Below are 26,325 nucleotides of genomic sequence, written 5' to 3' on the forward strand. Positions count from 1 at the left end.
AGAAGAACGGCCAGATGAAGAGGTACATAGGGTGAGCTCTGCAAAGGTCCCCATGGAACTAGGGTGCACCACCCCACCAGCATATGGATGTGTTCACCAATCTGGAAGCTTATCGAACCTTGTGGTTCAAGAGTTTTCATCAAAGTTAATCAGCACCACCTCCCCTCACCCCCAGCACCACCTTACCCTGCCCAGAGGTTGGTGGGTGGGGCTGAAAGTTCCCATCCCCTAATAACTTGTTTTTTTTCTGGTGTCCAGGAGACAAAGACCAAATATATTTGTTATACCTGCTTGGACTGCCTTCCTACTGCCCAGGGATTCCCCTTCTCTGACAAATGTACATTCTGCTAGGTACATTTGTTTGGACCAGATTGACCAAGTGCAAGCCAACGAACAATTTCCCTGGGGAATATGGAACTGTAACTAAGAACCTAACGATAATCTGACTTCTCCCTGTACAATGGGAAATCTACAGGAGCTATTAGATTTGGACATTATCTAGCATGCACACCAGGAAACAGAAAAACCTAGCCTAGTGCAAGACTGAGGAGATGGGCAGTTTCTCCTCATGTTCCTCGTCTCTGGTCCCAGCCTATTCCAGAATTCCAGTTGTGTCCTGATTCTGGGTTCCAGGAGCACCCACTAGCTCGTCCTCGCAACACAAAATTCCGCTCTCTCTGTTAGATTGGATGGGGTTCTATCACTTGGAATAAACACACTGTTAAAACAGATTTTCTCTCTAAAAGAAAACACTGGTTTCATTCATATTGGAAAAGTAATTATTTATTATGACAAAAATAAAACTGTTGACTGAAAACAAATGAATGTTTACACTATATTGCACCATGATTGCAAATGAGCCAAAACCTGTCTAAAAGATGAACATTTCAGAGCAAACAGCATCCTTTTACTTGGGTATGTAGACATGCAAGCAACTCATTATAACATAATTGTAGAAATAAAAAATCATGAGTAGCAGCAACCTAAACTTAACGTATAAGAAGCATTTTATGACAGCTATTAAAGATTTAAAACATGTTTTTTATACAACCCCACCATTAGAACATGCTTTGAACCACTTTCAAGAAGTCATGATGTGAAGGCATTAATTTGTTTGCTTTTTAAAAAAATTACTGCTTATCTATTGGACCAGCACACATTTCAGTTGCTTGGAGGGGGTTAAAAAGCAGTCTGAGGTGTCAAAGACATTTTTCCCCCTCTGTAAAACCAGGGGGTCCAGATAGTTCTAATGAATAATGCTGGCCTTATTAATACCATCTCTATTTGACCAGGCTTATTAACTAAGATATTGTTACAGCTTTTGCAGAAAGCCTGAAGCTTAAGGAATAACACATTTGTATTTAAATCTTAAGGAATGAAAAATATTAAGTAGAGACACTTTAAAGTAGTTTTACATTCTGAAACAAGAAGTACATTACACAGGGCCTGCTGTTTCCTCTTTAATGCTCTAAAGCACCGATTTATGTCAAAATGGCAACGTGTGATTATATTCATTACATTATGATTAGAATAAATGCAAGAGCAAGGCTATAACTGCTTTTAGTTTTTGTTTTTTTTTTTAACCATGCTCTGTGTAATAGTTAAATAGGGTAGAATCTATAACCATCACATAATTGGAAAAAATTATAACCATCATTTTATTTCACACTCTGAATGAAATAGCAGCTAAACTTTATAATCAAAATTGAAAGTGTTCATAACTACACTGAACAGTTTACTCCAAGAGAACAAAATAGGGGCTGCAGACCCTGAATTTCCTGAGGGAAAAGAGGATTAAAATGATTATAATCTCTTCTGAATAGGACCAAAATATGTGAATAAATTGTACATAATCAAGATGACCTGATAATTATTTGCTATCTTACCAACACTGATGGAAATATATTCACAGTATAATATAATCAATCAAATCATTAGGGGTTTCCTTTCCCTTATTTGACATTAACTAAACTACTTAAATATTGGCTGAGCACCTGCCCTTGTGCTTTAATGAAGAAGACATGGGGGTCTGCTACACCAAGTTAGACCTGCTGGTGGTAAACACGAAAACAAAACAAAACCTCCAAGGAATGCTACCCCTTAGCTGTGAATTCTGCATATTTCAAACACAGAGTTTGGGTGAAGAGGGTTATTAATGGGACGGCACAACATCCCACAAACTTGAGCAAAGCACCTTATGGATTGAAAAATGAGGTAACTTTTAAATTAAAATTTTACGAGTTTGTGCAAGAGAACATTTCCATTCTTCTAGAACTCTGTTTTCTATTTCCAAAGATATGCAACGGCACATTTTACTATTTCTCCATTTTTGGAAGAAAATGTAGATTACTGGTCTAAAAAAATATATAAAAAATGCCTCTACGTGACTACACTCCCAAATTCTAAAAACCTGATGGGTCTTCAGTCCTTTGGCCATATTAAAATACAGGCACACCAGTTCTACAGTAAAAGACTATTTTCTATAATTTTAAGTGCCTTAAATGGGGAAAATTCACTATTTCCATTTAAATTTTTTACTATTTAACATCCTGTTGATAATTTTCCCAACCCATGTTTATCTTTACTATCAAGTGTTTTGACTTTTGTTTCTAGGTATGCCTCTATACCACTCCAAATTAGTATTTCTCAAACATTTAACCAAACCATATATGTTTAAAGCTGATCTGTTGACCACGGTATTTTTTCTATTTTAAATTTAAATTGAAGTAGTTGAAAATATTTATTTTATTGGCCCTTTCTATTTGACTTTCGCCACTTGAAACTCTTCAAAAATACTCCTAGGGAACCTAACTTTTGGATTCCAGTCTTCACAGTAAAGCTAAAAGAATAAGGATTGGACATTGGACATTACTGGGGGCGGGGGGGGAACCTAAGGTTGAACATAAACTATTCTCAGATTTATTCAGACGTTTGTAAAATACTGACATTCTGGCTGCACTATCTTTTCAGTGCTGGAAAGCCAAACAGAGAATTGCAGTTTGGAATGGCATCTGAAGACAATAAACGTGAGCTAAGCACTTCGAATTAGTAAAAGCCAGGAAAATAAGCAAGCTATTCCATAGAAGAGCGTATTTCCACCAGAGGCTGCTATTTTACAACCAGCTTAATATCATTTTCTTAGCAATATGGCTTATTTTTCTCTTTTGTATTGTCATTAGCTATTAGCTCAATTTGAGCAGCAGTTACTAATTGATATTTTGTTTCCTTGATTGTATTCCCAAACTAAGTGAAATGATAATGAGGTGAGAATCAAATACAGATAAAAATTAATTTTTTACATTAACATGTATTTCTGGTTTTCAATTTTAATAGAGCATATAAAGATTCAGAATTTTAAAACCAAATGACGCGTTGGAGTTGTAGCTTGCTTAAGTTCCTTAGTATGTGAAAAACGACAGGAAGGCCACCAACAGTCATTGTCTAAGGTCAACTAGACAAGTAATGGCAAAATGAAGATTCAAATCTACTTCTTTAGATAGCCAGCATAACATGCTACTAGATGCAAGTTACCGTGCTGTATCTTAAAATGACTTTACCCTCACAAAACATAAAACATCCTACAGAATTGAACTGAATGTGAAATGTTTGGGATCCAAAGCTATAGATGAAAAGTCCGACTCAGGAATTTGGTCTTTAAAGACAGATGTCAATGGAATTTATAGGCATAACAACTAGCACATTTTTTCAACTGATATGGTTTTATATCATTACATAAATGAGTGGTAGTCAGAAACAATTACATTTCTAATTTATCCTAAGATACATTATACCCAAAAGATTTTTTTAAAGCTTTTATTATTTAAAATTTTCTTTGCTTTGCGACTCCCTGTAACTCTTTAGAGAATAATGTTTCCATTGCTGCCTATCACTCACTGTTTCCATAGGAAAATAATTATTTTCTCTTTATGTTATAGATAATGAAAGTTAATTTATGCTTAATAAAAATGACTATGGTTATAGGGGTGGTACATAGTTAAAATTATTTTTAACAATGAAACCCGAATTTACTATTTTTGTCTAATGAATATAGAATTATACTTTCAAGCATACTAACACAGAACCTAACACAAAAATTATGTAATCATAAATTTTTCAATAGATTATATATTATTTCAGATTTTAAGAAATTAAATTACATTAACAATACAAAATATGCAGTATATTCCCATATAAAAGGGACTGTTAATTCTAAAAAAGTTCTCAAATGGGCTTTAATAAGAATAATGTTTAAATATGAAGAACACAACACGTTTACAACTAAGAAAAATGCCATGTTTGAACTTATAAGGGTAGCAATTACATTTTAGTTATGACGTATGGAAAAGATAAAACTTAGTTTCTTTATCCTTAAATTAAAAACAAAATGTAAATAACCTCCCAAAGTAACGTGGGTGGGCGTCTTGCTTTCTTAGGAGAAACTCTGCAGGGCAACTGCGGTTGACAGACAGGGTAAAACTTGAATTACATCACTGTTAAATGAGCTGCTAATCTGACCTCCAAAGAACAGGTATAGTACAAAATAGAGAACTCATCTCGAAATATGAATAAAGGCACTATTCACTGATTTACATTTTTCATCAGACAATCATATAGTTGGCTGATCTACAATGAATGTCAGAATCAACGTTTTAGCATTAGATATGTGCTTGGGTCAAAAGATTCTCTTGGAGTAAAGGAAAATCAATTTCACATTACTGTTAACAGGAAATATCTATTGAGAACCTATCAAATACTTTTTAAAAGACTTATATGAATTTCCTAATTGAACTTTTCCCAACTGTTGGCACAAAATCTAGTTGAATCTCAATTTCATCTTCAACACACAGCTAACAAAAATCATTTCTAATCCAAATCATGTTTTTAAAAAAGAATTTAAAAAATAAATTGTATTTAAAAATTAAATAGCAAACTTGAGTCTATACTAGTGTTTTTTGACAAAATATAATCAACCATTAAAAACATTTTCAATATAATGCTGATGTGGTAATATAAAAACATAACCATATAATTTGATAGAAAAAAAAAATTGAGCCAGCCAATCTTATCAGATAGAAGCAAATTTCAAAGAATAAAACAGGAGTATTAATATGTTTTTTCTCAGGACAGAGTTAAGAGAATTATACTCAATATTTATAACCAAGATAGAAATTCTGGCAAAGTATGTTTTGAGCAAATGGTATTTTCATAATTCCTCCTCTTACCACCACACAGCATTCCATATTAATTAATGTCTGCTTTTCTTTCATGTTCTTGATTATGGGTTATATTAAAAACAAAATTTATCCTCTACCTGGTACAGATGCACTAAGAAAAAGGTTCAAAACAAGGTTAATAAACAATAAGTTCCCCAAATCCAAAACACTTTCCTCTGGCCATTTTTCAGTTCTAGAGTGTGCTACCACTAAACAGAAATCAGAAAAATGTTACTACACTCAACTAAATTAATAAGGCTAAATAAAATAAATCGAATATACCTGAAAAACAGAGCAAAATTTAAACAAACTTATAATAAAAATATTAAAATTAAAATACCACTGTTGAATAGGTATTTTGATATTTTTATGAACACTAAATCCTGTTTTTGACCCAAATGAAAAAATACTGCAACGATAAAGTATTATTCCCTAAGTATGCATTTTATCCCTTTCATTATTGCAAAATCATACATTTGAAATAAAATTAAAATTACAATACCTGTCCTTCTCTTAAGGTATGCACTATTTAGATTACTGTTAATATTAGTCAATACCTGTCCTTCTCTTAAGGTATGCACTATTTAGATTACTGTTTAATGCTATCCAATAAACTTTTAATACATTGACTTTTCTTTCTTTTTTAATTTATACATTGTTAGTATATTAGTTTTCAGTTTTATACTAATATTCTAAAAAGCTAGGATTAAATTCAGCCATTTCCTATACTCCAGTGAAAGATTTTAGAACACAAGGCATAACTATAAAGCTGGCAATTGTATTAAGCCTATTATACTACAACCTCGAATAGACTTCAGGAAAGCCATATTGTTTTTTAAGTAATATACTGCTGGTGGTAGAAATACTATTATAAATACAATTTCAAATTTTAAGATTCAAAATGAACTGTTTATACTTCTGCTTTAGCTGTTGCCTAAAGCAGATGGGATATGCCTTACACATGAAATAGTTGAACTTTATGCTGATAATGAAATTGTTTATAATTGACAGTGAAATATGTTCCAGATGTCTGATTTTAATATTCAGTGCTGGTATGTTTAATAATTTCTAACAGTTAAATATGCATTAAATAATGTGACATTCTTAAGATACCAGATTTATCCAAAAATAATTACTGTCAAAGTTGAGCTTTGAAATAAATATTTTATCTTAATTAGTTTTTAACCAAAACTAATCCCATGTTGTAGGTGGAAGTGAACTTAATTATTTTAGATAAGAAGCCTACTTAAATTTCCATGCTAATAGTAACTTAAAATTATTCCATGACTTGCAATAATATAGGGAAAGTTAACTCATTTAAAGGCAGTTCTCATGATGTTTAATCTTCCTTCTATCTTTTAGGCAGATTTCTTTCTCTATAATGAGTCTGTTAAAAGATAAACAGTTTATAGAAGGAGCAAATATTTAGTGCTGGTTTAGTTTGCAAGCAGTACCTGATTTCCACTACTACTTTGTCAAACCAGTAATAATCTGGTAGGGATAAGGTTGGTCAAGAAATGGAAGAAACTGGTTATTCAAGTTATTACAATACTTCAGAAAACATTAAACATATGACAAATATTTCTTGCAAGGCAGTCATTAGATAATTAGAATAAACAGCCAGAAAAATTCTGCTGCTGAAAACATAGTTATGCATTAGTGTTCATCCAACTGAAGATTAGTGCATTAAAAAAAAAAAAGTTAAGAAAAAAAATCTTTCATGTTCCAGTTCAGCTGCACTTGATTCAAGTGTTGCTCATAGAGGTTTGTGTTGTTATAAATTAAACATGCTGCTGCCTTAGCAGCCAAAGGTACTAGGAAAAATGTTCATGTCACAGAATAAATACAGCAGTCTCTTCCGAGCAAAAAAGTTATCTCACACCAATCCGGGAGGTCATCCACTCTAGACCTTGGCATAACCTGAACCGAAAGAGAGAAATATTTTCAAAACAAAAAACTTCATAGTTAAAAACTGAATGCATATTTACATTTTAAAGCTTTACCCAAATGTTGGTACTACAATAATTATTTATACACTTAAGAAACAAAGTTCAGCTGACACTATAAAATTGAAACCACTTCAGACGACAGGAAACTTACTTTACCCCTCTAAATTCTAAAGGATGGAATGCTCGTGGCCCAATCTTAAAAGTATAGGTCAAAGATGTCTACATGTAGCCACTACACTACAAGCTATTTCTAGTATGAGAAAAACTAAGAAGGTCAAGCTGATTTGAGGATAAATAAGTTCCTGGAAATAAACTGGGTAACCCATACATAGCACACTGGGTTCTCCTTGGTCTGTTTATCCCAACTCGAGTTCTTAGAAAGCAAGAATATACCACAATGACATTTCCCTCACATTTATTGTTTAGAAGTGAGTGTCCCAAAAGGACTTCTTATAAAGGAGACGTGCTCTTGTGGAAAGCTGGGAGTTTAGGATTAATTAAGCTTTTTCAGAAAATATGCCATTTCCTTGAACAACCAAAAAGTGTAGATTTTGAAAACTCACTGCTTTTTTTTGGGTGAAATTTTCCATTTATACTAAAAATTACAAAAAAATTGTCAGTAACTTTGTTAAATTGTAATTTAACGATAGTAACTGATTAAAATTATTTCAATCTTGTAAACCTGAGACAATCCAAAAACCATCGTTAATTAAAAACCAAAAAGGAACAGCAACAAAGAAGAAAACGAGTTGGCAAATTGGCCTAAAAAAATTAAAGGAATTTGAAAGAAGTCATACCTCCCCTCCTGCTGATTAGCACTTACCCTTCTCCTGTTAAAGCACAGCAGGACTGAATGTGCCAAGGGTGATCCTTAATTGAACTAAGGGTGAGGTATTTGGAGATTTCAGCCGCTGTCATACACCCTTTCATATCCTGTTTATTTGCAAAGATAAGAACTGCAGCCTTCCGTAAATCCTGCAATCAATATGAAGTATTTCTAATATGTGAAATATCACAATTCAAATTAAATTAATGAAGCAGATAGGTGAAATGTACCCTACTGAACAGTTATAGTGCTAATATTTAATTAAAAGTTTTACAGAAACAAAAATAAATTAACTCAAATAACCATGATTTAACAATCCACTTTAACAAAAACAGATTAATAAACATAAGCTAGATAATTAAAAGTTATTTTTCTGTTGCTGGGTCAAAGCGGCCAGTAAAATAAACCTGACCCTTAAATATTGACTTAGAACTATAAGAACAATATTCCAAGGGACAAATACAGAAATATGTTGCCAAATGCTATGGTTTCTCCAAAATTTAAATGAGAGTACAGAGAGTGAGGGCTAGGCAATACTTATAATTTACTTGTCTTTGTATAACCTAAGCTCATTCGTTAATGTTCACTGCAGCACTGTTTATACTATCAAAACATTGGCGATAACTTAAATTTCATTAATAGAAGAACAGATCAACTATGAAGTATTCATACAGTGAAATACTATATAGTTCTTAAAACAACTGAACTAGAGCTGTATGTACTAAAATGAATAAATCAAAATATTATGCAAAAAAACTCCCAAAATCAAGAAAGGAAGAAATGCAACCATTACGTAAAGTTTTATGAACATGGAATAAAATATTCTGTATAACTGACAGCTAAATAAAAATATAGTAAAAGTATAAAAATATTCATAGGAAAATTAATCACTACTTTAGGACAGTGGAATTCTTTTTGGATTCCTTGAGAGAAAAAGAAGGAAATTGAGGTTAGCGAGATCTCATAAGATATTTGATAGGAATGGTAGGTGCATAAATGTGTTTTATTATCCAAGTTCTTTTGTATATCTGAAATATTTAGAATTAAGTGATCTCAAATTATTCACTAAAAATTTTTCAGTTATTATAAATTCTTGGGGGGAAAAAACACTTAAGTTTTCCCCTTTCCTGTTTCAAACTATCAGACTTTTTAAGATAAGTAATTTTAACTTCGAAAATTCTTTGATAGTAGTACTTTATAAATTAACATGCTGAATTTTTTAAATTTGAAAAAGTAATGAAAATTTTTTACTTCAAGACTTTCTCATCAATTGAATATATACTTTGCTAATAAAATAACCAACAGCAGAACACATTAATCTTTGAAAAAAAGCAAAACCAGTAGACAGATACCTTATTCCATTGTTTATATTTGCTTTCAAAATTTACCTCATAACAATAGCTCTTTGTAGCTTTTGCTTTTATAAGCCCTGTACTATCCTCTCCATTTTGGAACTCATTCTCGCTTCATACTGAGGGCTATGTTTCCTGGTTTGCAAATCACTATCTAATAAATTCTCTAAATTTCTTAAAAAAATAAAAAGAAAAAAAAAATTACCTCATGAGCCAACATTCTGTATAATTCTTCTTTCGTAATAGCTAGTCGTTCCCTGTCAATGCTATCAACAACAAGAATGATGAACTAGAAGACAATTAAAAAGAAAGAAAACTGAATGGGATGTTGAAGTTTTCTGCAAAACTACTCTCAAGTGATAGAAATATATTCTTCACATGGCATCATCAATACTGTAAAATAAGAGTCTACTAATTTATCATAAAGTTAATATCAAATTATGTCAAGCCATAAAATCCAAAAGTTAGTAAGAAAATAACACATAACTTCAATAAATAAAAACCATGCTCAATTGTATTTTTAACAAGTGACATTTGAATACATAATATTTTATAATGCAAGTAATAAAAAGTAATTTTTAAAAGGAAAGTCACAGTTAACATATCTCACTGAACCTTAAAAATACTCTATCATCACTCATTTAGGCAATTAATTTTTAAGTTTAATAGTCTCCTGCCTATTAGAAAGAAGCACATGAGCTAGTTCGAAAAACACATTTTTAAAAAAAACTATCAAATAAGGCATTTTTACATAACAATAATAAAAGAGTAAGAAAAAATGTGCTAAATAGATACATATACAGTTAGGTGTTAATATGCTAAAGATGATACAAGTGAAATTAAAGAGAGCACAAAGGGAACTGGAAAAGACTTAGTAACTGTGTATATGAAAACGGTGGATCTCACACATTCGAAATAAAAGCATCTTTGATGAGAAAAATAAGAAGATATAGTCAGAACGGACTCTTAAATGGAACATCTTATGCAGATTATAAAATTAAAAACTGAGGTGTAAAGGATTAGAGTAGAGGAAGTGATGTAAAATGAATCGAGACAACTAGAGTAATCTGAATATAACTGAAAAAAACTGAGGAATAAAAAGGAAAGAAAACAGAAAAGAGAAATATAAGAAAAACGGCAGTTAGAATGGTCAGAAAATATGGAAGTAACTTGTATGTTAATGAAAGGTGTCAGGAATTAGTCACCACCTGTAACTCCTTATATCATGACACATTTCAGCTCTTGGATGACTCCTCAACGTAAAGAATTTAAGAAGCAAGATGACAAGGGTGACCAAAGCCGTCAGGGGAACACCACGGGGATAAGATCTCTGCTTGGAATCTGAGACTGCAAACGCTACGTGTTGCAACAAAGGCCAAAGGTTCTTTACAGTAATTGTGCTATTCTTACAGAAATAAGTTTATGACAAGAACATTTCATACAAATAGCATCAACAATAGCGTATCTCTTTTTGGACCCATGCTAAGTATTCTAGAGTTTCGGTAATTTCAATAATATCTTTTCAGAAAGTTAAATATACATGCATCGCAAGTATCAAATCTGATTTATTTGTCAAAGATAACTAACTCCTCTCTTCATACTTGCAGTTAACTGTGAGTTTTGAGAGTACCAAGAGTTATGCCGTTTAGTCATAATGCTAATAAAATGTTGTTCTTCCCTGACTCTCCACGATATTTTAATTTCAGGGTGTTATTTTACTATAGAAATATATATTAAGCTAACTTATAATCAAATCATAGTATTTACTCACCAACCTATGCTCCTTTGGAAATAAAAAATATTAAGTGTGACTATAACTGCTGAGTATCTATGACATGCTGTCTTGGTTTGGCCAGTCATATACTGCACTAGAATGCATGCAGATATATACATATTATTATAAATCTAGAGGAATCCATATTTTTATTTAAATAGGCAACGTATTCACCCCAAATTCCTTGTATCACATCTCTAACCTCCTCTCCATCACTTCAACACACACACACACAATCATTTTTTGAAATATTAATTTTAATTTTTTTATTTTTTAAGTGAGGCAACCCTTAGTTGACCTCACTGATTGCAAGGACCTTGTCAGTTTACAATCCCTTATTTTTTTATTTTTATTTTTTACGCCTATAGCACCTACTCTTCCTTGGTGGTCTCCCATCCAAGTACTAACCAGTCCCAACTCTGTTTAGCTTCTGAGATCAGACAGGATCAGGCTTGTTCAGGGTGGCATGGCCATAGACAATGAGGCTTCATTTAACCAAAAAAAAATTGACTGGTGTACTTCTTTGTTTAAAAAAATTATGCATGCAATTGTACATTAATATTCTCAAAGATAAGCCTCTCTCAATAGCACTACATTTTTTTTTTTTTTCCAAATCTGCCTCTAAGAAGAAATAAAAACAGAAATAGAAGACATTCCAGAATTGTTATCTAGTTTGGCTCTGGGAATTAGTAAAATAATGAACTAGGGACAGGGAACTCTGGGACGCGGCCTACATATCCATTGATTTTTTAATTAAAATATAATCTCACTAAAATTTTGAATCATGTTATTTGAAAATCTTATATTACATCATGCTTAAAGTATTTTATTCCTCCCCTAAGCAGGCCTCTCGGGAAAGGTTATACATAATTCATCCTCGCGTCTGATTTCTCCATCGAGGATGCTGCAGCGTTCCGGTGAGCAGGAACTGACAGAGCCTGCACCCCAGCAAGCACTCAGCTCAGCTCCCGTTCCTCTTTCTACTTGCCTAGTCTTTTATTTGGAAACCTCAAATTTTTTTACAAAAAAGGATTTTATTAAAGGGCAACTGTCAATATGCCCCATGTATAGCCTATCTATTTTCTGGGATTACTCTCTGGTCCTTTTTATTAAAATTTACTTTAGTAGGAACTTCAATATACCTCTGTGTTTGAGTAATATGTGTTCCAGGATGACCGCAGAGACTCTTGACCACCAATATCCCACATGAGAAAATGAGTGTTCTTCACAACTATTTCTTCAACATTGCTTCCTATGGTTGGAGAGGTATGAACCACTTCATTCATCAAGCTGTTGAAAGATAGACATCATAAAAACTCTTTTTTAAATCTTGAGAACCTGAAGTAAGTTTTAATCTCTATATTTTTAATAGGAATCAATCTTACTTATTTGTGCAATGATGGTTAACCATTGGCATCGGGGAGAGAACCTTACAGAACTTTTGTGCAAACACATATCTAGACAAGAACAACTCCTGAAGGGAGATTTTTTGTTGTTGTCCTTTTAATGGAATAAACTACAGGCTTGATCTAGATAGCAGGGAGCCTTATGGTGTGGGTTAGCATTTCTGTGGCCAAAATTCCAATACTGCCATGGCCTATTATCAGTTACAGCAGAACCAAAGCTCCATACTGAAAGATCAAGTTTCTAGGTGACTGTGACATCAATACTTGCCAAGCAGCAACCATGGAATAGTAGGCTACTTATAATTCTGAAGACTATGAGAAAACAGACTTGTCTAAGCCATAAAAATCAGTTCAGGCCTATTAGCTTATAATATAGTCTTAAAATGATAAGGCTATGTGCAAATGAAAGTTTTAATTAGAATGAATTCTAAACATATTTTGAAAACTGATGCTCCCATCAAGGGCATTATTATAATCATTCATTTATCTATAGTAATTTATTCAACAAATATGAATTTGCTTATAACATGCCAGTAGGGTGCTGGAAAAAGTTTACAACTCTTCTTTTGGGTTTTATATGTATTTCTGAAGCTATGTGAAAAAATTATTTCAACAACGGTGACAGGTTCCTAAAATGTTGATATTTGATGTTTAAAGGCTACATCAGTTTAAATACATAATGGCCAAAATAGTTCTTCAACTCTGAAGCAACAAGCCATGAGTAGCTGAAAAATATATTAAGTACTCCTCAAGTGAAGTACTTCTGGAGAGCTGTCAGCTGATGTACTTAGGATGCGGTGGGAAGAGATAGGAGTCACACGATGATGCACTGTATTTTTTTTACAAATAACTACTTGTTAAAATGCTTGGGACACTGACTTTCATTGTTTGACAGGGATCATTCCACTGGCACTAAAAGGACAATGGGAGATACTCTGACAAGTGGACTGATGGATTGTTAAAATTTCTTTAAAGTATTAATGTATTTCTCTGGAAAGTCTCAAGCCTCTCCTTCTTGCAAGCTACTAAAGCAATAGTTTCAGTAGTGATCTTCATTTCTTTTGATTTGACAAGTCTGGCTAGTTAAACAATTCCAGAGCTGTTAGGAGAGTAGCAACAGCTCACTACAGATAACAATCTATTGACATGAATCCCAGTGTAAGAATAACTAAGTGAAATGCACTCTGTTACCTCACTCCACCACTATAATATGTGCTTTATTTATTTTAGTTTAATATTATTTTTTTCAGGGCCAGAAAAAGACAAGTGTTTGTGAAGGCTTTAGCAAACACAGAGCAATTTATCTTATTCATTTTTTTCATAAATTTTGTGTTTGCTAAAATACGAAACAATATGTTTAAGTTTTTCCATTATATCGTGACAGTATTTTTGTTTATTTCATCTCCTACTTTTATTAACTAGCCACAAGCCACCGAAGTGAGTTATAATATCTTACTAATTATACAAAATTAGTTCCAATAACTAAAATAATGAAAACTGTTTAAAGGAACACCCGTACTTACAATTGATAAAGAATGGTGGTTTTTCCTGCATTATCCAGTCCCACTATAATCACTTTGTGTTCTATAAAGAGAAAGCAAACCATAAACATTTAACACTGCTGCATACCACAATTACATGCTTTCGACAATGATTATTACTTACTTCTCTGATGAGAATCATTCACTGGGATATTTATTACTAGGTTGAATAAAGAAAAAAAATGCAGGAATAAAGAGAACTTTATGATGTGAAGACTGCTACCCTCAAGTGATGCAATCTATTATGATATTCTTTATCTAGTTCTCTTTATAAAAGAATGTGAGAGAGAGAGAAGAGGAAAGAACGAGAGAACTTGATCACTTATACTGAGTTTTGGGGGAAAAACCCAAATACTAGTCTTGACAACACTTTATGACTTAAAACATAATTTTTTAAAAGAATTTCATGCTTATCATCTCTACTAATCAAATTAGCTTTTTCTTAAGTTGTTTTTACACCTGGAAGTTTTTCCACCTATATGTACCAAGATTTCTTTTTCCTTTCACTTAAAAACCCAATTTAAAACACAGAACTGAACAGTTTTCCCTGTCACTAGCTTTTCATTCCTTCCATTAATTTACAGACAAATAAGCAATTACTTAATCTTCCATGCTTTTTCAACTCTTTTGAGCAGAAAAACGCTTCCATTTCTTTGCACAACAAAAACCTCTTCCATCCCTTCTTCTGATGCCATGAAGTAAATCATCTTTTTTTTAGAAGTAGGACTAAGGCCCATCTAATTATTCTGTTAAGCAGCAGACATTCTGAAACCTCCTTTGAACACAGAAAACATTCCAGATACTATCTTTTCTAGATTTTAATCTATACAGAATATATTAGATTACTCTTCCCCAGGGCAGAATGCTTAAAAAGCTACCAGTGAACCTCGAAGGGTTACATAAGGAAGTTGCCCTAAGAACCACGATACAATCAACTGATTTGTAGCCAATGATTTGACACATTCGTATCAGAACCATGCTCCTCTTATTAACCCTTCATGAATATCAAAAATCTAATTATACATCTAATCGAATATCAGGTTATTCTCCTACTCTAAAATGTTAACACTGCATCAGTCTAAAAGGGGCCCTAATTCATAGACAAGTTCTTAGGTGACAAACCATCTCTGTATCTTCTATTGACCTGCATGCCTTAGGTGCTGCCTATGTTACAGCACAAATGAGGCGGTCCTCTGGAAGGGTTAATTTTGCTATGGCGGAAGCTGCTTGTAAAACCAAAAACTTGCTTACTGTAACTCACTATGATTCCCCTTTTTGACTCTGTCGGTTTGTATTCTCTAACTTCTAATGGAGCCAATCTGTTCTTTGCTCTTACAGTACTAGAACGAGAGTACTCTTATCAGTGGAGGAACGATCAGACTGCCTGGTGCCAAGCGTTCTAAATTTTGGTGACAGTTGAAAACTACCTGTCCAGCATTGGAGCCCACGAGGTCCCTGATCACAAGAGAAGGAAGCCTTGTCTAGAGTAAGTTAAACGTGGGTGCAGATACTCCTACCAGGTGAAGGGAATAGAGGAATAGTACCGATGGATCATTGTTGAGGCAACTCAATCAACACCCAAGGCCATTGGCAAAGTCGTGCTCCTTGCTTCACATTTTGTATTATGATGATGATCACAGTCCCAAAGGCTTGTGATGGCAAAACCCATAAATAATACATCATTTTAAGAGACTGGTTCCCAATTTGAACTGTCAAGGGTGACAAACTCTGAAGGTGGATTAGGTGTGAATTCTATTAAAGTCAGACCTTTGATTAACTTAAGGTCTTTTTCAGATTCCTTTTTTCCCTCATTGGTAAGGAATTCTAGCATTTAAGAAAAAAACATGCCATTTCAAACTCTGTCTAATGATAAGAGTATGTACGTCTATTCTTTAAGTAAACTGAGACCTAACTTCTGATGTTAAATTATCATCAAACTGACTGTGTAACAAAACATCAACAAAAGAAAAGGAACAACTAAGTGCTTTTTAAACATATGACATAACCATATTTTTTTTACGTTTATTTTTAAGTTAGAGTTGACATCAGTATTATTTTTTATTAGTTTCAGGAGTATAGCATAATGTCATTTATACCAATTTATACTTGATCCCATCACCCTTTTCATGCCCAATCCAGGCCTCAACCCCCCTCATCTGGCAATTACCAGTCTGTTCTCTGTATCAGAGTCTGATTTCATGGTTTGTTCTTTATTTTGTCCTTTAGATTCCACATATAAGTGAAATCATACAGTATTTGTCCTTCTCTAGGTCCATCCATGTTGTTGCAAATGATTTCATTCTTTTTTGTGGCTAAGGAACATTCCACTGTATGTATGTACACCTCTTCTTTATCCATTCCTCTATTGATGAACTTATGTTGCTTCCACATTTTGGCTACTGTAAATAATGCTGCAATGAACATAAGAGTTCACATACCTTTTTGTATTAGTGTTTTGGATTTCTTTGGCTAAAAAACCAGAAGCAAGACTGCTGAGTCATATTTTGCCACATTATTGAATTCGTTTATTACACATGAAGCCATCTGGGCCAAAACTTTTGTTTGCTACGAGTTTTTATTACTACTGATTCGTTTTATTAGTAGTTATAGGTCTGCTCAGATTTCTTGTTTCTTCTCGATAATGAATCTGAATATTTTAAAAAATGTGTCAGCACACCATGAGACAGTCACCTTGGGCATCACATTCCACTGGCAATCTCTTCCAGACCAAGCTGCACCACTTCCACAACAAAGGTCTGAGAGAGGAGTATTTTCAGTGTCACTAATCTATGCCTCTCCAGAGCCAGACACAAGCATGTTTATTTATATTAAATGAAGGATAAGGTCCAATCCCAGAGCATTTGTTTAATTTTGATCAAGTGCTTGCACAGAAGTTTCTCCGTAGTCTTCGCTATAGTGTATGTTCCTTTGGATCTCCTAAAAAGCTGGCTCATATTTATTTATTTATTTTTTTTTGAGAGCAGGGCTTAAAGACATAAAGACTATACAGGATGAGGCTGCAAAAGAAAACTAATAAGAGTACCTGCTTATAGACAAATACTGGTAAAATGTGGCTAACAAAAAAAAAGTTAAAAAAAGCTTAAAAAGAATAAGTGGAAGAAAAATCAGAGAAAAAAGTTTCTCCATTAACTCAATTTCTAAAGATTTTTACTAAATCCAATTTGTAGTTTTAGTAGAGATACCAAATGAAAAAAAAATTGTAGTTTTAGTATTGCATAACAAATTATACAAACAGACTAACAAGAGAAATATTAGAGAAGCACTAAATATATTGTTAAAATGTGATAAAAAGACCAACTTTTGTTTTAAGATATAAGAAAGCCCCAATAATATCACGTAACAGGGAGTGCTATATTCTAGATACACAGTGTCTACACTGGCACTGTCATGTAATGAGAGCTAGCCTTATATTTAACACAGAGTATGTAAACAATCACGAACCTTAACCAATGAACAATCTGATGACTTAACACATTTGGGATCCTGCATACAATGAAAATAAGTCTGAATTATTGCAAGGGGTAAGAGAATGTGATGTTACGACCTGAGGCCTGCGGCCTGGACAGCAATCATGAGCACTCAAGGAAGTCTGGCTCTTGGGGGGAAAAGGCCGTAAAAAACTAACTCTATCCTATACTAACTATAGAATCATAAAATATTACAGCTCGGAACAAGATGCAGAACTTGAGATATATATTCCTTTTCTCCTACCTCTTCATCAACAAATGTGTCACCTATAAGGCACCTCTGAGGAACTTGGGTCTCTAAAAATGTACAAAGTTACCTTCCCGGGCCACCTTGCTTATTTTATAGAAAAGGAAATGCAGGGCCTATGAAGTTATGTAATTTTTCTAATAAACATAGGTAAAAGGGCTAGCATTGTTTTCTTGTTCTTTTTGCTACAACATAATTAACTTCCCTCCCCAATTGTTCAGCTTCCCCCCAATTCCCACAGTACTCATATTCCTGGATGCCTAAATTTTGTTAAAAGCAGCTGTGTAAATCTGATGATTTAACAATTCAACATTTACTGAGTTCATTATATGAATAAAATTTGTGATGAAGACAAATAAGTCAAGGTCTCTACTCTCAAAAATCTTAAAGTTGGGTATGTAAACAAGCACTTACAATATAGCATCATTGGTAAGAAGCAATAGAAAGAAGTATCATGTGGTAATGTTCTTAAGGATAAGTGAGATCTAGAATTCAACTCTGAGTTAGAAAATGTCAAGAATAAAAATATTTTGGAGTGTTGGTCTGTTTTACATGCATTATGTAAATTAATCCTTATTATAATTCTTTGAGAAAGTGGTATTATTCCTCAATTCCCCAAGGAAAAAAATGAACCTTAGGTTAAAAAACTTGCCTACGGTCATATTACTGGGAATTTTGGCTAATAGTGTCTCCCCACCTTTAAGACAAAGTCAAGTCTTATAGTTTTACAATTAATGAACAGAATAGCTTACCAGATAGAAGAAAAGCAACCTTCAGGTACACAAGGGGATTAAATACAGATAAAGAAAGAAGATCAGAGTCTAATCAGAACACTCTAAGGTTACAGGCCAGGGTGAAGTGCCTAAGGAAAAGCACCACATGTCCTTCCCTTTCCCCAAAGCACTGAACAAAAGCCATGATAAAAGTTTTTACAGGAAATACAGAAATGTAGCTCTCTAGAGAATTCAGATGCTGCTCAGATTAACAAAACAATTCGCAAGGCAAAGGTTAAGGAGCACAATCTAATGGCTGGTTTTCAAACTCGGTGAACCAAGACCACAGTTAAGAAACACTATTTTATATCATGACTCAGGACACACATAACTGAAAAGTTTCACAAAACAATACCATTACTAACTGAGATGCATTCGGATTATTTCTAGTTTAGAATATTTATTCCTTTTTTAAATGCTGTTCCTTACTAAATTGACTTTATAAACTTACTAATAAGTTATGTCAGGTAATTTTGGGAAAAAAATATTTGAGAAATACAAGTGAACTGGGTAAGCACAAAAATAAGAAAAATTCACATATTCAAGAAGCTCAGTAACCTCCAAATAGGAAAAATACAAAGAAAAGCAAAGCTAGGTACTTTGTGGGTGGGCAATCTGCTAAAAACCAAAGATAAAGCAAAAATCTTGAAGGCGGCAAGAAAAAGAAAGGCTAAATAAAGGAAAGTAAAGCTGTAAATATTAGTTGACTTGGGGGGTGGGGGGATACGCAGGCCAGAGGACAGTGGAATGACTTTAGAGCTCTAAAGGAAAAAAAAATTAATCTCAGATGCTATGTTCAGCAAAAATACAGACACAGGCAAAAGAAAGACATTATTATTTTCAGATAAAAGAAAACTAAGAAAATTCATCACCAACAGAGCCACACTGAAAAAGCTAGAGTTCTTCGACTTGACAGAAAATTATGCTAGATGGAAATTCAAAACATCAAAAATAGTAATATGGAAAAATATAAGAAAAATTTATCTGAAAAGATTAGCAAAACAAATTTGAAGGATACTTCTGGACTTCAAAATTTACTATGAAATAGTACAGTAATCAAGATGGTGCAGCACACATAAGGATAAATACACAGATCGATGCATGATAAGACTGACATTTATATAATAATTTCAGTTTGACAAAGGCTGCAAAGCAAGTCTTCATTAAATTATGCTGGAACAAGAAGATAACCATGTAAATTAATAATGAACCCCAAGCCCTACTCACATCATAACCCTAAAAATAACTGAAGAGGGCTTAAAGACAAAAGTATAAAAGCTAAACCTTCTAGATGAAAGGAATGGGACACGGAAAGCAACAGCCATTAAAAGAAAATTGAGAAATTAGTCTATACCAAAATTAAAATTTCCCCTGAGCAGAAATACACATTAAGAAAATAGGGAAGCCACAGACTGGGGCAAAATGATGACAAAATATATATCTGATAAAAGACTCAATTCCAGAATGTACATGTGTGTGTATGTACAATTACAAATAATTTTTTTGGATAAAAAAAAATTTTAAATAGGCAAAAGGAGTGGAACATTCCTCAAAGGAATATATACAAATATATACTCAAGTAAAAAAGTGCATAACACTCAACAGTCCTCAGAAAAATGCAAATTAAAACCAAAATGAGATAGCACTACCCATCTCACGGAACAGCTAAAGTTAAAGAGAAAAAATAGAGAACGATACTAGTCTTTTCAACACTGGAAGCCAGGGACAATAATTCCTTCAAAATTCTTAAAGAAATGTTTTCCAACTCAGAATTTTACATCCAGCCCAATTATATAGCAAAAGTGAAGAAAATATCAATACATTTTCAGGCATTTGGAATTCCAAAAAAATAATTATCACTTTGGACAACTTTACGAGAAACTTCTGAATGATGCGCTTCATCAAAGAAAGAGTAAAGCAAGAAGGACGTAAGTTCTAATAAAATAGAAAAGCAAAGGAAATTCCTAGAATGACAGCAAAGACAAGTCCAGAACAATTATGTACCAGGCACAGGAGGAAACAAGTCCAGTTTGGAGCTGGATAGAATACTGAGGGTGTGGGGAGAAAGGATAACTCAACTGATAGGTGCGATGTGGGGAAACCTGTATAGAGTGTTTTGGGATTGCATGAAACGACTTAGTCACATGTACGAAGAAACTAAAGCCATGGGATGTTGTAATTACTTACTCTAGGTGGAAAAAAAGTTGTAGAATAAAGGGCGACAGAGTGCACTCTGGCTCAGCAGTGACAAAACTTCACCATCACAACAATGAAGAGTGTGGATTAAAGTAAAAAATTAAATTGGGATGATAAGGGAAAAGGTCAAAAAAGCACCAATGTCTCTTCTACCATAAGACAAATAATCTTGAAACTAGCATGTCAATTATATCTCAATTAAGAAAACACAAATGATAATGTTAAGATTTCCATAAATGCATATTATTCAAAAATATGGAATACTGGGGAAAAAATCAGGAGATCAAAGAGATTTGATTAATAGATATTATTTTAAGACCTTAGAACTTTGTAACTGTTAAAAAAGAATTCATGTTACTTAGATACTAAATTTTGTTTAAAAAAACTAAAACATTTAACAAAATTTTGATTAAACATACAATAGTCTGTGAGACCAACTTCATGCTTTAGCAATTTATTTCTATTGAGAGAAACAGAAAAAAAATAAGTAAACAAGCTTATGATTACAGAAAAATGATTAGAGAAAAATGCTATTCCAAAAATTAGAGAATAGGTATTGGGGTGAGAAGAGTGATCAGTGATGGCCTTTCTGAGAAGTGAAATTTGATAAGAAATCTGAATTATTTGAAGCAATGGATAAAAAGTATTCCAGAAAACAGGGAGCATGTAGATGGATAGTAAGTTTAAGTTTGTTATGTTTGAAACAGCAAAAGTCCAGAATTAAGAGTAGAATAATGCTTAGAAGAGAAATTTAAGACACCAGATCTGTGCATTCAGAAGAACAATGAGACAAAAAGTTGGCTATCAGTGATAACATGAAATACACCCATAAAAAATGAGTACATAATGAAAATAAAATGTCACTATATTTGGTTCTGAAAATTAACTGCCACTAAGACCATACTCTATTTGCCCTTAATTCCAGGTAAAGCAAGAAATAACTGATGACCAGCTACACCGTGACAACAGAGAGAAAAAGACCATGGTCTATGAAAGTTAAAAAAGAAATGTTCAACTTGAGGTGAGTTTAAAGATATCATAGACATATATGTATATATTTTATACAAACACCTACCCAACCATATAGATATATAAAATGTTTGTAAAGACAATCAGATTTTAAAATTATTTGTGTCATTGATGAGTGTGTTGAAATATGTCTTGTAGCTTAAAATTAAGCAATACAAAATTGCAGAGATTAATTATGTACTTAGTAATAGTTTTACTTAGACAATACATGCTCTAGTATACTTATTCGCAGAAAAGTAACACATTTATGAGAAGATGCCTGGTGCTCTAAAATGCTACAGAGAAAAAAAAAGATGGGAGTGAAGCCAATATTACAAGAAAGATTAAGGAAAGGAGTTTTTAAGGTAAGACAAGTAGTTCTCAACTCTGGGTATACATTTGAATTGTCTTGACACTGAGGCCCAGGACACCCCACTCCATTCTGATTTAATTGGTCTGAGGTGGGGCCTTGAGAATATTATTCTAATATGCGACCAAGATTGAATGACTTAACTATCTGGAACAGAGAGATGTGTTATAGTAGTGAAAATGGAAAATGCTGAGATGGTCAATTTTGTTGATACAGAAAGTAAAAGTACAGGGCTAAAGTATAGATCACTTCCTTTAAAAATGACACACAATGACTAAACTCTTCAACTGCTCCCATGACTCACTCTGTACAGTTTAAGGACTTAGTCAACATACAAAGCCCTCTGTGATCAGGTTCCCCTGGCTACCTAGGTCTCCAACCTCATTTCCTCTAACTCCCCCACAGGCAAACTAAAATACAGCCAAACTAAACTTTTTTCAGCTTCCTTCAATGTCCCAAACTATTTCTTTCCTCTCCCATTTACATTTTATTAGTCCTTCTGCATAGAATGTGATCCTGCTACTCAGTCTACCCATCATGCCTTGTAAATATTTATTACCTGATGTTAAAGTCCAAGTATACCATTTTCTGTAAAATCTTTCAGGAACCACATGAAAAAAATTAATCCTTTATGGTTCTATCACCATTTTTATACATATCTGTTCAATAATTTACCATATCACATTTTTTTTCCATCTTTCTGTCATTTACTGATCTTTGAGCACTCTGAGAGCAAGTAACTTTGCATCTTTTCTGTTTGTTTTTAAATCTTTTTATCTCCTATGCCTAAATGTTAGTTGCATGAATAAGTGATAGAATAACCACTAGTTCTGAAATTTCAACAGCAAAGTTAAAGGAAAAAATCCTAAATAGTCATGAAGATTTAGGAGACCTGGACAATTATGTGACTATAAAAGCAACCCATGAATATCTTTCATCATCTCCTGAATTTTCCCTTTATATCATCTATTCCCTTCTAGTCTGATTAAAAAAGACTCAAAACACATGATAAAGAGCAGTAGCAAAATGAGAGAGGAGAAAGGGGAATGGGACAGGTTACGGAGGGAAAACCAACGTTTTATTAAACTACAGGAAAAGGTGAGCAGGAGGTTATTGTATTCACCTTTATACTCTTTAGCATATCTTAAAATGTGTATGCATAAATCTATATTTATAACCGTGAAAAGCTTATTTTAGTGTTCTTATCAATCTACAGAACAAGTGGACTAAACCATTTCATTTTCTTTACTTCCTAAATCCATAAAAAAATACCATATTAGCAGTAACAAATTGGTATCATCATAAAACAGTTTTTTTTTCATGCCCAGGTATTAAATGCAAAATGAAACTAGGTGAATTTAAAAAATGGCTTCGATTACTAAGAAAAAATTCTGTTAAAAGAACGCTAAAACTATCTATTGTCGCCCTTTTCTTTGGGTATTTTCTCTCTTCAGGAGACATCACATCTCATTCTGACTCAGAACAGGTTTTACAACTTCTTGGTCCTTTGGACTTGCAACTTTTAGATGTCTCATAATCCGTTCTAGACTAAATACGGATACGCAAGATCCTACAGAGAACCAAAAGTCTTTAGTTTCCTAACATTTACGATAAGAATAAAGGGTTTAGGTTGAAGATTTCCAGAAATCCATGTATTTCAACAGGAAAACTCGTTCCCAAGTCCTAGAGAGTAAGGGAAATCAGAGGGAACATGAAGGAGCATCTGCTTTAAGAGCAGGTCTGAAAACAAAGCAGCATTATTAGTTTAAAAAAAAAGTTGACAGGTTTCTGGGAGGACTCATATCCTGGGGCAAGGCTTAGGATGTTTAATTAGAGATGTAAAAGGCCTTCAAAAGTGCCTCAAGGTACCATTAGGTGCCTTCCGCTTACATTCACTAAAATCCAAAAATTCTTAGTTTGGATTCTGGGACACCGAATCTGTTTCCCCATTCCTCCCACATATCAAGTCTCTCCTGCATCTTCTCCCGGCCTATAATACTGAGTTTTTACCCGTCCTCTTGATTAAGTCACTTCTCTGCATCTCAGAACATCTGTATCCACCGAAAGCCTTGCCTCCCGCTGTCCCCTTCGGCGGCCAGACCCCGTTCTTTGGATTCGAGCCGTTGCGCAGCTCCATCCTTCTCACCTTGGTTAGAGAAGAGGCTCCACAGTTTAGCGAAGATCAGCCCCATCATGAGCACCTGGGTGGGCCGCGGGGTCCCTTAGCAGCAGGTGCCGCTGCGCCGGGGCCCCCACCGCGGCGCGGGCTGTGGGGAACCAAGGAGAAGCCGACTGAGACCGCGCGGCGAGGGCACTGGTTGGCCGCGAAGCCCCGATCGGCCGCTCAGCTACCGGTCCGAAGGCGCCGCGTCGAGTCCCCACCGGATAGTCCTTTGTTTCGAGCCCACTGAACCTAGAGCCGACCCGTAGTCCCCTCGGTCTGAACCCACCTACCCTCCAGAGCCCCAACCAGCCCAAAGCCCCGCCTCCGCTCCGCCTCCCCTCCCGATCCCAGGCCCACCCATCGCCGGAAGGACGGCACCTGACGTACGCACGCCTACGTCAACCCACGCCTTCGACGTGGCGCTTCCTCCGGTTTCGCTTCCGGTGTGCGGGCTCCCAGTGGCTTGTGTGGTAGGTGAGGGTGCACGTGGAGTTGGGGACTTTCCCTAGCTTAACGCTTCTTCTTTCATTGTTTAGAAGCGTTTGCCAGGTTCCCTTTCTGCTCTCAGGCACGTGCGTCCCTGGCATCTAGCCTGGGGGCAGACTGCAGTTTCCCCAGCTGCCACTTTTGCCACACTGAAGTGGGGAGTGTTGTGTCACAACTGACAGCCCCCTGTCACCCTGTGCTGGCTAGCAGGCTTAGGGTTCTGCCGTGATTCTTAATTCCGAATGGTCTTGATTGGGAGACGGTCCATGGCATACCTTTAGCCAGAGTTCAGTTCTGTAATTAACTTACTGGTTCCCAATTTTAACACGCATTCAGTGTTTTCTTTGATAGCTGTCTATAGCGTAAGAAAACAACTTATTTTCTGAAGTGTTAATTGGAAATAACTTATTTAATTAAAATGGAATCCCAGTAATCTATCTCCAGTTCAATAAAATAGTAAGTTACAAGTGCTGTACTTTGAGAAAAACAAAGAAACTGAAATTTAAGAGGGGGGAAAAAGGTCAAGCTAGGGAATTATATGTACGTGATGTAATTTGGAACTATTGTAAACTTCAGATAATGCTTGGAAGAACTGGCTGGGCTGGAATTTAATTTATTAATTAACTAAGAAGTCTGAGTGTATTTAAGCCAATTTGCTACATAATCGTTTAATTACTTTTGTTTTTTATTATTAGGTTCTAAGAAACATAGAGGCGTCATAGCCTGGGATGACATGTAATTCCCTTGAAACCAGTTGAAGGCATAAACTTAATAAAAGAGACTGTGGACTTTAGTCAAGTGGTCGATTTTAATCCGGGCAGTGAGACCGTCAAACTATGCAAAATGAGGCATACTTCGTTTTATGGTGCTTCCCTTCGTTGCTCTTCGCAGTTATTGCAGTTTTTTTACAAGACCCTCCACCAGCAAAAGATTGACTTGTTGGAGGCTCACATGCCATTGCACACTACGCTACAGTGTAAACATAACTTTTATAGCACTGGGAAACCAAAGAATTCATGACTTGCTTTATTGCGCTATTCTTTAGTGTGATATTGGCTTCATTGTCCTCTGGAACCAGACCTGCAATACCTCCGAAGTATGCCTGTATTTTGTTACCTGAGCAAAGAAGTATGACTTTCATCCTCCCAATGTTATGATTCAAAGACCCTCTAAGCCTTCATGTAGGATAATGTGCTCCAACTTTCTGATATTAAAAGCAAGTTTTAACCTTCCATTATAGAGGAAAAGGTATGTACTGAACTTACAGAAGATTAACTTTCATGACCATGAATCCATGTATGACCAAATGATTTTGTGTTTGTGTATATAGAGGCTTAAAGGGACATTTCTAGTCAGACTTTTATTTGTTAAAAAACAAACTTTAGATTCTGTAACTTAGCTTCAATTGTTACACATGGATATAAACCACATTTTTTTCTGGGTTTCAGATGTTTAAAAAACTATCTGAAAAAAGCATTTTTTGCAGAGTTTTGAAGCAAAAAGCTGTATTTCTTAAACATATATATGGTGGC

At 34.4% G+C, this 26,325-nt stretch overlaps 2 protein-coding genes and 1 pseudogene across 2 annotated transcripts in view; 1 reads left to right on the forward strand and 2 right to left on the reverse strand.

Annotated features, from left to right (window-relative positions):
* Positions 1-761: 761 nt before the first annotated feature.
* ARL5B (ADP ribosylation factor like GTPase 5B) lies at positions 762-24,610 on the reverse strand. Its single transcript, XM_016150602.2, has 6 exons — positions 24,290-24,610; positions 14,044-14,104; positions 12,257-12,404; positions 9,546-9,629; positions 7,986-8,137; positions 762-7,133 (listed from the first exon to the last, which is right to left on the reverse strand). Exons 1-6 carry the CDS (start codon positions 24,336-24,338, stop codon positions 7,085-7,087), a joined length of 543 nt encoding a protein of 180 aa, XP_016006088.1. The 5' UTR covers positions 24,339-24,610; the 3' UTR covers positions 762-7,084.
* On the reverse strand, positions 11,474-11,592 carry LOC118609063 (annotated as a pseudogene).
* Positions 24,611-24,747: 137 nt separating the features above from the next.
* The window catches only part of NSUN6 (NOP2/Sun RNA methyltransferase 6), a 70,020-nt gene continuing 68,442 nt past the window's right edge, over positions 24,748-26,325 (forward strand). The window contains exons 1-2 of the mRNA XM_036228156.1: positions 24,748-24,777; positions 25,489-26,041. The gene's annotated coding sequence lies outside the window, so the exon portion shown is untranslated. The remainder of the gene's footprint in view (positions 24,778-25,488; positions 26,042-26,325) is intronic.

The sequence above is a fragment of the Rousettus aegyptiacus genome, unplaced genomic scaffold, assembly GCF_014176215.1.
Source record: "Rousettus aegyptiacus isolate mRouAeg1 unplaced genomic scaffold, mRouAeg1.p scaffold_m13_p_10, whole genome shotgun sequence".
Classification (NCBI taxonomy): Eukaryota; Metazoa; Chordata; class Mammalia; order Chiroptera; family Pteropodidae; genus Rousettus; species Rousettus aegyptiacus.

Coding starts and splice junctions, on each gene's coding strand:
- ARL5B (XM_016150602.2), bottom strand. CDS start 24,338: ATGATGGGGCTGATCTTCGCTAAACTGTGGAGCCTCTTCTCTAACCAA. Junction 14,105..24,289: donor GAGCCTCTTCTCTAACCAAG/GTGAGAAGGATG, acceptor TTCTCTTTATAG/AACACAAAGTGATTATAGTG. Junction 8,138..9,545: donor ACAGAATGTTGGCTCATGAG/GTAATTTTTTTT, acceptor TATTGATTGCAG/GATTTACGGAAGGCTGCAGT.